Source organism: Copadichromis virginalis, linkage group LG1 (genome assembly GCF_057382275.1).
Source record: "Copadichromis virginalis isolate Kocher_CV1m ecotype Utaka linkage group LG1, C_Virginalis_male_GT1.1, whole genome shotgun sequence".
Taxonomy (NCBI): Eukaryota; Metazoa; Chordata; class Actinopteri; order Cichliformes; family Cichlidae; genus Copadichromis; species Copadichromis virginalis.
In genome coordinates this window covers 10,346,232-10,359,072 of record NC_140618.1, presented here as the reverse complement: position 1 = coordinate 10,359,072, position 12,841 = coordinate 10,346,232, and the positions used below count along the sequence as shown (strand labels likewise).

General features: G+C 40.6%; 1 protein-coding gene across 1 annotated transcript in view; it reads right to left on the bottom strand.

Annotated features, from left to right (window-relative positions):
* Window positions 1-12,841, bottom strand: part of fto (FTO alpha-ketoglutarate dependent dioxygenase) — a 114,129-nt gene that overhangs the window by 82,883 nt on the left and 18,405 nt on the right. The window contains exons 2-6 of the mRNA XM_085450065.1: window positions 11,029-11,106; window positions 9,791-10,826; window positions 7,152-7,277; window positions 3,495-3,574; window positions 1,645-1,788 (exon numbers count right to left, since the gene is read on the bottom strand). Of these exons, the coding sequence (XP_085306191.1) occupies window positions 1,645-1,788; window positions 3,495-3,574; window positions 7,152-7,277; window positions 9,791-10,826; window positions 11,029-11,106 (1,464 nt within the window). The remainder of the gene's footprint in view (window positions 1-1,644; window positions 1,789-3,494; window positions 3,575-7,151; window positions 7,278-9,790; window positions 10,827-11,028; window positions 11,107-12,841) is intronic.

Sequence of the window (12,841 nt, the reverse complement as noted above, 5' to 3'; positions counted from 1 at the left end):
AGAGCCAAACTGGGCCGCGATCATAAATAACTCCACCAACAATACATCATTTAAGTGGGTGTTCTGCTCTCGTGGGCAACTCCAAACAAATGGCCACATCGATCATTGAGAATGCCAGGTAGGGTAGGCTTGAGCCCCCGAGAGTACCCCTCCTTACTTAAATACTCACACACACACCTGCTCTTTTATAAATTGTGCACTGTTTTCCTGAATAAACCAATGTTTAGTAATCCTGTGCCACAAGCAAGAAACTAGCAGTTGCTAACTCAACTAGCACAGCAGTTCTCCCAAACCAGACAGCGCTATTGTTTGGCTCTGCTGAATAATTAATATTGTCTACAACCTTTAAACAACCTTACGTCAGACTCATCTGTCATGGTATCCTGCTAAGGGGTCTGGGTGCTAGTGTCAGCTTGGATGTGAACTTTGGGCCAAAGGGTGTAAAAGAGGGAGAGGTGAAGTGATATATTAACTGCTGGCCTGCAGCAAGTGAACACAGTATGCTGGTGGCTCTGCAGCACAGCCACTCGTGTTCCTCTTTTTTGACCTCCCTCTATCCCTCCATATCCCAAGCCAGCATCACTCATTGTTCTGTATAAAAAGGGGTTAAGGAGTGGAGAGGGGCCTGACTCCATCTTTTAGAAAAACATATGGAGAGGCTATTGCTGTACAATCCATCACAGGCCAGGACAAATGAAAACAACCTGGATTTCATATTGCAACCATTTCCCTGAGCAGAGACAACAAGGTACGTAGAAGTTGGTAAGCTGGCAAGCGTCCATCCTGCCATGTACAGATGTTTAACCTGCTATCAGATTACTTCCAGTATGGTACACAAGTCTCATAATGCAGATAAAATAGAATCAACCAGAATCCACCAGGATTAAAATGTTTAAAAAAGGTTTAAAGCACACGATTTTCCTCTTTGTCATATTTGCTTTTCATTTCAGATTTTAAGAGTTTTTGTTGGAATGTGTTTTGTCGTTTTTGTTGTCATGTTTTTGACATCATTTGGCTCATTGGGAGACTGACATGGAAAGATATAACACACTGATACCGTAAAGTTACGTAGGGTGATTGTCCCATCAAAGAACACAAGGTCAAAGGGCTTCATTAAATGTATGTTCACCAGACTCTATCCACAGGTGCACAAGTCTATACAATGCAAAAGCAAAATAAATAAATAAGCAAACTGTTATTAATCATGGATAATGGTTTCATTGTATTTCCACAATACTTTCTGTGATACTGTCTTGAAAAATCCTGTCATATTTGCAGATGGTTCTTAATTGTTTTTTGTGACCAGATGGAACAATTCAGATTGTGCTAGGAGGGCCATGAACTCTTAAAAAAAGTAAAGGAATAGTCTTTAAAACTTAAGACTGGAATCCTATTGTCTAAACTCTTGGCACATATTCACATTAAGTAGTCTCAGAAGGCCCTAAAAGTGAAGTCAGATTTATAAAACTGATTCAGATGTGGTGCATACAGCTCATCTACGCTAGCTTAAAAATGCTAGTAAAACTACATGTAAAAAACGCAAATAAAATCAAAGAATGGTCCAATGTGCATAACACACATATCACAGACACACGTGTACATACATATGCACATTCATGTGAACACACACCACCGTCTCCCCACCTCATTGTGAATCTCCTCACAGTCCTGTAGCGTTGCCGGCAGCAGAGCCACAAGCCTATGGGATCCTGTGTCGGGGTCAGTGTGCAGGTTGGACAGGGCCTCCTGGCAACGTGACTGGATGTAGGTCAGGGTTCCACTGGAACACTGATCGGAACAACACAGACTGTGTTACAAACAGAGCGTAACTGCAGTGCTTGTGAGAAATTTAATACATTTAACCTAGGTGCATGCCTAGAAAATATGCATATACTGGTCAAACTACCCAACTAATAAGCTGTCTACTTGCTAATATTAAAACCACAGACAGAACAGGTAAACTATTTGCAATGTTCTGTTCTGTTGGGAAAATTCATAAGGACACTGCTTCTAAATGAAGCACCTACAGAGAGTTGCAGAACAAGTACACATCCCAATGCCAAGGGCATTTTCTAATGGCATGCAGCCTCCCCCAGCTTGACAATTTGCCCTAGCTGGATTGCTCAACAACTTGAGAAACATCAGTAAGAACCCAAGGCATTCGTATGACCTAAAAACTGATCACATCCTAATACAAGTAAGTCCATGGGCTTCGCTGGAACATGCACATTCCATGACCCCAACCTATAAAACCCAAAGGATATCCTATGGGCATCCTGGGCCAAGGAAAACCTGTTTCCTAGATGTTGGTTCTCTAATGGGCAATAGGTGCTTTGACAGCACGAGTAGGACCTACACAATGTCAGGCAGGTGGTTTAACATGCTAACATACTAGCCTAACATCTCTGTGGAATCAGAGGAAATTAACATTATTTTATGTATGTTCACCACCTCATCCTGCACGACTGCATCACTATTTGCAGAAGAATTTCTGTTTAAAAAGGCTTTGGCTGGACTGTAAGTAGTTCTTGTGAATTTCTCTTTAATGCTAATTTCTGCACATGTAGACAGATTTGAAACAGACAGTAAGAGATTTGTTATTTTTGCCACAGTTTTAATCACAGTTAATCGCCTTGCTATCACAAACAGATTGCATGTAACGTGAACCCATTCACTCGCAAAGTGATGACAGACTGATAGCAGACGGAGTATTGCCAATTTATCAGTCATGACACACAAAAGTTGCCTGGAAGATGGTAACTTATTGCAAGCGATCACAGACCTGGTCCCTGTCTTTGAAGCAAACACTTAAATGGCAAAAAAACCTGCAAGTTCACTGAATACTGTAACTATAATTCCTATCACGCCACATTCACCGTTTTCACTACTGTGGCTGTAACAGAAGGTTGCTGGCTGTTTCAAAGACAGTGTTGTACCGAAGACCATTTGCTTTCAAAGTAAATTTGATCTACTTGAAATGTTTTAATTGCAGTAAACAATCTGTGTTTTCTGTTTTGCCTTCTACTTTTCCAAGTTTCCACCCCAATCAGGACTGCAGCAAACAACAAAGAATTGCATAAAGGTTTTTGGTGCAGCATGGCATCTTTGAGACCAATTTCAACTAGTAACTACTAGCAACCACTCACTAACCAACCAGGGAAGGCACATTTTTCCTTAGCAGTCTGATGATTTTTTTTTAAACATTTTGTAGTATATTTGGATATACTGCAGTGGCTTTACTTACATCGCCAAACCCTGCAGGGAAAGACCGTTCGTTTTTCTGTTTTATTTCTCAGTAAAAGGGTCGTAAGAGGACAACAAAGTTCTTCAGCATACAATGTTGAATATTATTTACTTATTAACTTTTTACAGAGTCTTTCAATAAAACAGCATAGCAGCATTCCTTATTAATTCCAAAGGAGGCTGTCGGTAGACCATACAGCATTTTACGAAGCGATTCAGAACAGAGTTTAATCTGTTGTCTGACTTCTCACCTCAGCCACTCTGTGTGTGGAGCTGAAGCGTGCAGTGTCTCCAGCTAGGACACAGTGCTGGTGGGTACTGTTCAGGTCATCTGGTAAATACAGTTAAGAGAAAACTATCAAAACACAACGACATTACCAATGAGAGTTATCAAAAGAGCAGCGAAGAGTAAACAAGAGCTCACACCAGAACTGAATGTTCATCCCATACTGATGTTGTGTTTTTTAATAATTAAAATAAAGAGTAGAAAGGAGCATAAAAGGAAAAGATTATGACAGAAAACACAGGAAAGAAGGAGAGTGAAGAAACATGACAACTACATCATCTTATACTCTCAGACAGATTGCGCTTGGTCCAGTACCGACGAATCAAATAGAGTGAGCAGCATTGTAGTATAATTTTAATTACCAAACAAAACCAGATCGAGCTCAATCTGTCAAGATGGAAGAGCCATACCAACAAACATTTGTCCAATATCACACAAGCTTTACAAAGAGGCCTTACTGCTGTTTCTTGTGTATCCCTCCATGTGTTTCTTTGTGTGTATAGATGTTTCTCAGCTCTGCCATTATTTGCCTCATAACAATAATTAATTTAGCCATGACAGAGCTGTCATTCACAGCACATGTGCATATTTACACCCGCCTTGAGCAAGAGTACACCGGCTAATGCCTGTGATTTGAAAGTCAAACAGCCAAATGCTTTGGGAGGAAGATATTATTGTTTGGTGGGAGAAAAAAAAAAAGATGGTGACAAACAAAACAACTTGCCGGTGTTTTCTTCACCCTGATGAGATTGTGAAGGATTAGGTCTCTGGGCAGAATTACTCTGCGTCTTTAAAACTGTTTATATCCAATAACAAATTATCTCCATCAATCTGCTCTTTTCTTGGCGCGTCTGATGCGTCAGTGGGATCAGGAGGGAGTAGAGGCAAACTCAATAACTGTAATAAATATTTATCTTTCTTTCAACCCCTGTGCCTGCTGCCACTTGTCCTCCTTTTCCAGGAAGCAGGCTTTTAAATATATTGGGTCAAGTCTTTTCTCCAGTCCCCCTGTGCATTGGGAGCTGGAAATCAGATTATTGAACAGGCCCGGTGTCAAGACTTGCATTGTTCTTTTTTAACCACTGAAATTCCATTTGGGTGGAAATGATGGTGATTCAATTTGCCTCCAGCAGCTCAGACATTAGCAGTTCAAAGGGGCCAGCCGCCGACAAATGGTGCTGAAAATACATTACGGTGTCTGTGGTTATACACCATTGTAGTTTTCTTTTAATACCACAAAACTACTTATCATACGGTGTATGTCACCAAAACACTGGTACAATATATCTTAACACTTGGTTTAACACTGGCCACTCTGCCTGTGTGTACACGAGTGGGCTTGACATGGTGAGGTGAAACATCCAGTTTTTTATTCGTACGTGTCGGTTGCCACCCAAAAAAAAAAAAAAAAAAAAATCATGAAAAACTTAAGATTCAGTGACAAAATATAGAGTTTGTGTCTGTGTTGCATGTCTTACAAGACTTGTTTGTCTCGCGATTGGTTTAGTTTTAGGATTTTAGTATGTAAAAATAATGTTGTGCAGGAAAACTTCTGAGTATTTTAGGACACAAAATTGTGTACTGTATATAAAACAAATCTTTTCTATTGAAGAATGAAATAATTTTAAGTTTGTTTGGGTTTTTTTCTCCATATGGCTGTGTTTGTGCATTGTGCCAAGCATTTAAATCAGGTAGGCCGACAAAGCCACAGACTGCCGAGGACTCTGTGAGCTGCTATCGTCGTGCAGCAGTTGGCCTCTCAAGGGCGTACTCACCAAGTGGAGCATAAATCCCCACTGATCCGCGACAGTCAAGTCCCATTAGAATGGTCTGCACAACAGCCCATCACTCTATTATAATAGCTGGCCTGAAACTGACTGTTCTATTGTAAATCTTATCCAGCTAAAAGAGGTCGGCTTCAAGCCCTGTCAGACTGAATATTAGGTACAGACATCGTTGCTCTCAGATGAAAACATAGCATCTTCAAAGAGTCAATGTCAGGAATTCATTAAAACCTTCCTATTGCTTACTTTTTAGTGGTCCATTTGAAAAGACTGACGATGTTCTAAAATTACATTGATACAGTAGACAGGTAATCTGATTGAACTTTAAACTGGAAAATCAGACACATGTGGTACACATGTGCGTGCAGCTATAGAAAACACCTTGCTATTATCAAGGTAGTGGCAAACAGTTACTACACTTTACCACTGACACTATGAATAACTAGTTTATAAAACACCTGTTTTAGAAACAGTTGTTTTATAAAGATGTGAAGGGGCAGATAGAGTAAAAACTAGATTTTTATTTTATTTATATAAAAGCAATCCACAACAGTTGTCATTGCCCTTAGAGCAAGTATTTGTGAAAGTGAGAAGAAAAAAAACTCGCTTTTAATAGGAAGCAAACTCAGACTCAGGGAGGAATGCCATCTGCCTTGACCAGTTTGGAGAAAATATTTTACAGTGCTTTTTCTTTTTCCTTTTTTACCCCCACTATAGAATTGTGAAATTGGAGGCCTAAAGGCTTACGAACAACAATATTATTATCAAAGCACGCTGTTTTTAAAAAAAAAAAAAAACCAAAACATAAAAGTAAGAGCTGCTTTACTTCGTTTGTAATTAGTTGTAAATCTGATTTGTGACATATCTGCAGTACATAAGTAAGTTATTTATACCACCTTGTTCTGCGGGTGTAAAGAGATGGTAATCTTTCAATTAAAAAAGAAAGTCTCTCCAGACATTTGGTGAAGTATTAAAAAAAAATATAGAAAAGAGTGAATAACAGTGTCTAAATACCTGTATTTATTTGATGTAAATGTTGAGCATAGTGTTGTAGTCAAGTATGTTCTGATGTATATCAGTTAAAATATTTATTTTCTCTACTCTTAGTTCCAAACTACATGAATTAGTCACTTATTTAAAATACACAAAGTACGGTAATACATCATGCAGATGAAATAAGGACCACCTTAAAACTGTACCTTTATATACTTAAGAAAGCAAAGTGCCTCTATAAAATAATAAATCCGCCATTTTATAAGGGCCGCTAACTTCTTGTCCAGCTGAACACAAGCTCTGTTGTGATGTGGATAAATGTCCTTGCGCTCAGAAAATATGAGAAAGCTTGGAAAGACCCATGGGACCAAAAAGAGGAGGGTGGAGGTGTCTGCTGCAGCCAAAAGCATTAAGCTATGATTTACACCCCTGTGGCTTGCTGTCTGTTCTCCCCATAGAGACATAGTCAGGAATGGGTCACAGGACTTCAAAAAATAACATTTGGGTTTCTTAACCTCTCTAATGCACACAATTTCATGGAACCTTAAAGCTCACTTTTCAAGCCAAGTAACCTCTCTGCACATACACACGCATGAACACGCATGTCTCAGCTCTGTTTTTCCTGCAGAGAGAATTAGAAGAAAAGGACTGAGCATGAAAGTGAGAGTGAAGTGCATCCTGCTGGCATGGGTCATTGGGGACAAGTAACACTAAAACATGGGGTAATGAAAGTGTTCCTCCCTCCAAAGTCAGACATAGTGGCGAATGCGGTTAAGCTGTGCGAGCAACATGTTTACATGTGCATGTGTGTAGCTCCGAGTGCGTTTATGTACAAACGTCTGTACCTCTCATGTAATAGCAGTCTCCAGACTCCAGCGGCAGCATCAGGCCAGGTGTGTGGATGTCCCAGGCTACCTTGAGCCCAATCCTCCAGCAGGCCTTATCACTGCTGCTTCCCTCACTGCTCTCACCTGTCAGTCAAACAGAGCCCAGCACACTGTAACATTTGCATTTTGCATTTATATTCACATTTGGGGCTTTGGGTTGACAGTTTAACCCAGTGTGACTTAAGTGATTGTAAAACTGCAGCATCCTTAAATTTAAATCTCTTAAATATTTATGGAATTACATGTTTGTTATGAAGCTGTTTAAAAAATACATAACACTTTTGTCACATCTTTGCCTGTATATCTGGGTAATGCAGTGAAAAACTGCTATAGCATACTACAGCAGTGGCCATCTATCACCAATGATGTAGCCAGAAAATAAAATTAAATGAAATTAAATTAAAGAAAGGCTTAACACATTAAAAAAAAGAGTGCAATGATTAAATCAATACCACCCAAACAATGGATGTAAGATGTAAGCCTTTGTCTACAGAAAGTAAGAATCACTTAGCAGCCAAGCAAAGATGATACGTGTTGCTGTGGTCATATTGGCTGTTAGCACAGGATCTTTATGCTATCATTATGCTGTGCAAGAGGAAATAGTTGGATAAAAGCCCCTGATGTTGTTTAGTGAGTGTGTGAGTGTGTTATTGGACAGTATGTATCCTATGATATTCCTGTTTCTGAACCTATTTGCTGCAAGCGCCTCCCCTGTCCCTCTCTCTCCTTCCACTCTTACATGGCATACTAAGAAAACAAGATTTGGCTTGGCTAGCCAACACCCTTCAGCAAAATCAATACTAAACTCTTTCTGGGCCTCTCTGCCCCACAGCTGCCTTTTCCTTTGCTCAGCACGGATAAATAGTAACTTAATTTCCAGCCATTGTGCTCTGAGAGCCAGCTAATGACAGCTCTCCCCAAGGCCTTAGGAATGGTGGAAGATCATCCACTGTGCCGGAAAACACTCAATTGTAGCAGATTCCTTTGGATCTGTGCAGGTATAAAAAGACCAACTCTACATTTCTTTAGTCCAAGCAAAAAAAAAAGGCAATTGAAGTGAGAAAAAGACATCTCAAATGAATGCGTCATGCAAAATGTTTTATATCTGTACATCTAAGCTGCCTAATGTGCCGCGTTTCTGTCTTCTCTGGAATAGGTACCTTTTTAATCCACCGGTTCTGGGAGTTCTCAGAGCCATCCACTTAAAAATACATCTGTAGAGCTATGATCAGCCTTTCAGTTCTAAGTCTGGAGATGTGGGGGTCACTTGAAACTAGAAAGACAGCTGCCAAGCACAGAAAGGTGTTGCGCCACAGTGTTTCAAGCTTGTGTTCGCAAGGTCAAAATTGAAATGGCCCAAAAAAATATCATTAAAACCAACCTCTTGAGCATGTGTTTCTGGTTAAGAAACAACAATGAAGAAAGCCCAGCTGTGTGGTGGGAGAAGTTAGCAGTGCACCTGCGTGATACTTTAAAATTACAGTTTTAAGACAGAGACAAAGGCTCTTAAAACTGCAAAGCTCCCACCTTCAACAGTACGTTTTTTTTTTTTTTGCTGGACTACAGCTGTACCTTTAGCTCCATCTGCAACAGGAAAACACAGTTTGCTCTCATTCCACTATTTAGAGAGTGCAAGTAGTGATCTAATGACTGACTGCACTACTTATAATTTATGCTAAAAAGCACTCTTCTGGTTTGTTGGGTTTCTAAAAAGTGAGATGAATAAAGACATCAGTCATTAATGTGATCCATATGATAAAAAATAAGGATTTTGCATTTTACTGTATTATGTACAAAAAACTATTTTAAAACTAAAAACAAGTACTTATAAAAACATAAAATATGGAGTAATACTCACTATTGCCTTCCATGGGGTTTTTTTGTTTGTTTTTTTATTCATACACTAGAAAGCAAAGTTCTTTTTTCAATGAGATTTGCCTTCAACTCCACCAGCAAACGCTATCAGCTCTTGAAAGGGTTTGCATTCCATAATTAGGAGACATCGTATTCATACAGTACAGTCTAGGAAACACTTATCACTTATCAAAGCAGGGCTCATTATTCCATATCAGATAATTGCACATCGATCATTTCTTGAGGAAATGATTTAGATGAGATGCAGCACATGTGATAAGCCTTGTTTGTTTGACTAAGCTATTGAGCATGCGTTTAAGAGCTCGGATCCAAACGTCTGTGATCTCCCGACGCACTGTCGGTGATAAGGCTGTCAGCAGTGAACTGGTGATGACATTTGATAATGCTCTGACACTATCGCATAGATGGATCTGATGGTTGCTTCACCAGAGGCCATGTCTACAGCTGCTACAGTGCTGCTGTAGGGCCATAACACACAAGGTTAGCTGCATCTGATCCACCATAAAGCAACTGAGATAAAGTAATGAGATGGATATTGAAGTGAAAGAGAAAAAGGAATCTTAATTTTAAGCCAAAAATGTGAAAGATTATCGTGATAACTTTGGATAAGAGTTTTGAAGTATTAAGTAAAAGCCTCTGAAGTGTTAATTTTATAAATCTGAACTGCAGTTCAAGCCACTGAGCACAGTTATGACAAATACCATTTTAACTTTGATCCTTACCTTTGTCATCATGACAGCTATAGCTGTAAACAGCCACTGGCGAATGAGTGATCAGGTTCTCATCGTGGTGCCACCCTACTGCCATTTTCCCCATGCCATAGTACGGCTCCTCTTTGAGTTGGCTCATTGCGGCTGGGTCCATATAATTGAGTAAGGTGACATTGAACTTTACTGGACCGCTGCATACCTGTGGAGGACTAGGTTGAGAACAGCCCTGGCCACTCCCGTGCTCCTCTCTGTCCTGAATGTGGTAATCTGATAGGCTGTGCTTTAGTTCGGCCACAGGTTTCTCCTGGGCCTTTAGTCCCACAGGTTCAGTCTCTGTGCCACCACTGGCCTTCACTCCCCAGTCAGGACATTTTCCTTCAGCATGCTCTGAAGCTGCTGCAAAACTGGTTTCACCTGGCTTTACTTGGGAAGACTCTCCCTCCTCGGTGCTGTGTTTGAACTCAGTCTCCCACTCCCCTTCCTGTTTAGACCCAGAGCAGCCTTCCTCACTGTGTTTTGACTCAATGTCCCACTCTTCGCTGTGCTTGGATTCTGTGTCCCCCTCCTCACTCTGCCTGGACTCCGAGTCCCCTCCTTCACTATTTTTAGAGTCTTCACTGTGTTTAGACTCTGTGTCCCCCTCTTCACCTTGTTTGGCTTCTGCCTCTCCCTTCGCCCATTGTGTTAGCCTGTCTCCTTCTTTCAGCTGAGACACATCAGTGCAGAAAAAGGTGTTAAGTTCCCACAATGCCTTGCAGGCAGCTCTCAGATCTGGGTCACAACAGTTTTGTCCTTTGACATCTATGTCCTCACTGTGCCAGGGGATGGCAAAGAGCCGTGTGTCCAGATAGCGATATGTATGGCCCGGTTCGCCCAGCAGGGCACGTGACACAGCGGTGAACACATCTCGGTCACGAACACGAACCAGATCCTTCAGGAGGCATCCCTTCCTTCTGAGGGTGAGCAGAGCTGCCTGCACCCGGCTATGGAGCTCAGCAGGCAGTGAGCATGATTTCCTTAGCACGAGACCAGAGTAACTGGTGTCCCACTAGGAAACACAATTCAGTGTTGTCATAACATGCTGACCATGACATGCAGAAACATACGACATAAAAATAGAATTATATTTCAAGCATGTTTGTCTGAGGAAAAAAAATAACTTTGAGAGCAGCAGTTAGAAGACATGTTTTTGCAGTCCTGTTAAAGTTAAGGTCTAAATATCATTAACAGTATCTAGAAGTAGGTCTTACCAGCTGCTGAAAACCTCGATCTGAGGGTGCCAGAAAGGGGATCTTCTGGTCTCCCAACTCCTGCAGTAGCCTCCGCCTCTGTAAAAAGACAACACAGTAAAACAGACTGATAAGTAGCTGCAAGTATGGTTGCCTCATTTTGTTTTGCTGTCATTTTTATATTTAATGTCTAAGCAGCCTGAACCTTCAAATATACTCAGCATGCAGCTTTTCTGAGACAGTCTGCACGTCGTTTGAGGACAAAGGTTTACACAAATAAAATAAGCGATAAACACATAAAACTAAAAACTATAAATCAGTAAATCTAATAAATCCATCATTTAGATATACAGTATAAGGTAATAGGAAACCAAAATCTAATCATGATCACTTCAAACCGAACCACAAGCTATGCAGCCCATTTTAATTAATGCATTTGAACAAATGATCCTTTCAAAACTGGCTGAGGTATGACCGGTCACCGGTTATTTTCATTGACTTCTCACATTTTTATGATTTTGCGAAGGCTGCCGGTGGGTTCCTCACAACCTTATAAAAGATGTCCTGCGCCATGCAGAGCTCCTCCAATAAAACAGTCAGCTCGGAGGATGGATCAAAGTACCTTTCATTGGGCCACATTCCATTCTGACCTGTAAATCCAATGGCAACTAGTATAAAAAATATATACCCAAATAAATTTCACAACAGTCTCCCCAACCTGCCTCTTCTTCTGCTTCCATATGTGCTTGTTTGAAGGTATGTGTACCTGCATGCGTGCACAGTACATCATCATTCATTCCCCGCAGGTGCATCCATGTACAAACACACACACAGAGTCTCTATATGGCTTCTCTGCAGCAGGAAGCTGAAATGTACCCATCATGCTATTGTCTTTTTTACATCTTTCAAACCTCTGCATGAATGACTTGTGCATCAACAATCAAGCAGTTGTAATTGTTGAAGAAAAACCAGCCAGGTGTATATTTCTGAGACATTTACAGCACGAGTCTCACATTACTTCTCCACTACTAATGCCAAAGACTTCACAAGGAACACAGGTACTGACGTAAAAAACAGAAACTTGCCCTGACTTTTAGGGCTAAATAAAATGTCCCAGTCATAACAATAAACTGCAGTTATAAAACGATATATGTCCAGACTCAAAAAGAGTATGGATCATAAGGAGGTCAAGTGGAAGAAGAATGCGTATTAAAGACAGCAGAGAGGAAACAGAACACAATCACAGAGGTGGAAGAAATGGGAGGGCATCTGATCTAACGCAGTTTGGTGAATTTACCTTCAGGGCTGAAACTTTACCTAAGGCTAAACAACACAACACCTGCTGAAAGTTTTCTTAAAGGATGCGCATGAGTGTACAGGCCTTCCAAGTTATTCTGGAACAAACAAAAACAGACTTGCAGACAGTTGGAATGTAAAAAACAAAACAACATGCACTATTCATGGCCAGACTGCATTCAAAGGCTGCTGGAAGAAATTGACAACCTGACACACATTCATTGGTGTCAAATTCTAACTTATGACAGAAACTGAAGATATCAAGGTGAGGCTCTGGGCTATTGTTGTGTGCGGATGCCGCTGTGTACCTGTGTGTGTATTTATTTGACTGCTGCTGTGAGACTCTACTGTACACATCCATATAGTGGCATCCGTCTGTTTTATATGTGCGCATGTAAGTAATACATTACACTTTGCTTCATTCATAGTGCAAAACCACCATTGTGTACACAAGTGCAAAAGTGGCTCTTATACACACACAGCGCATGGCCTTTTCTGAAAAACATGTAGCTGTGGTAGTGAGCACCATGCCTCAAGC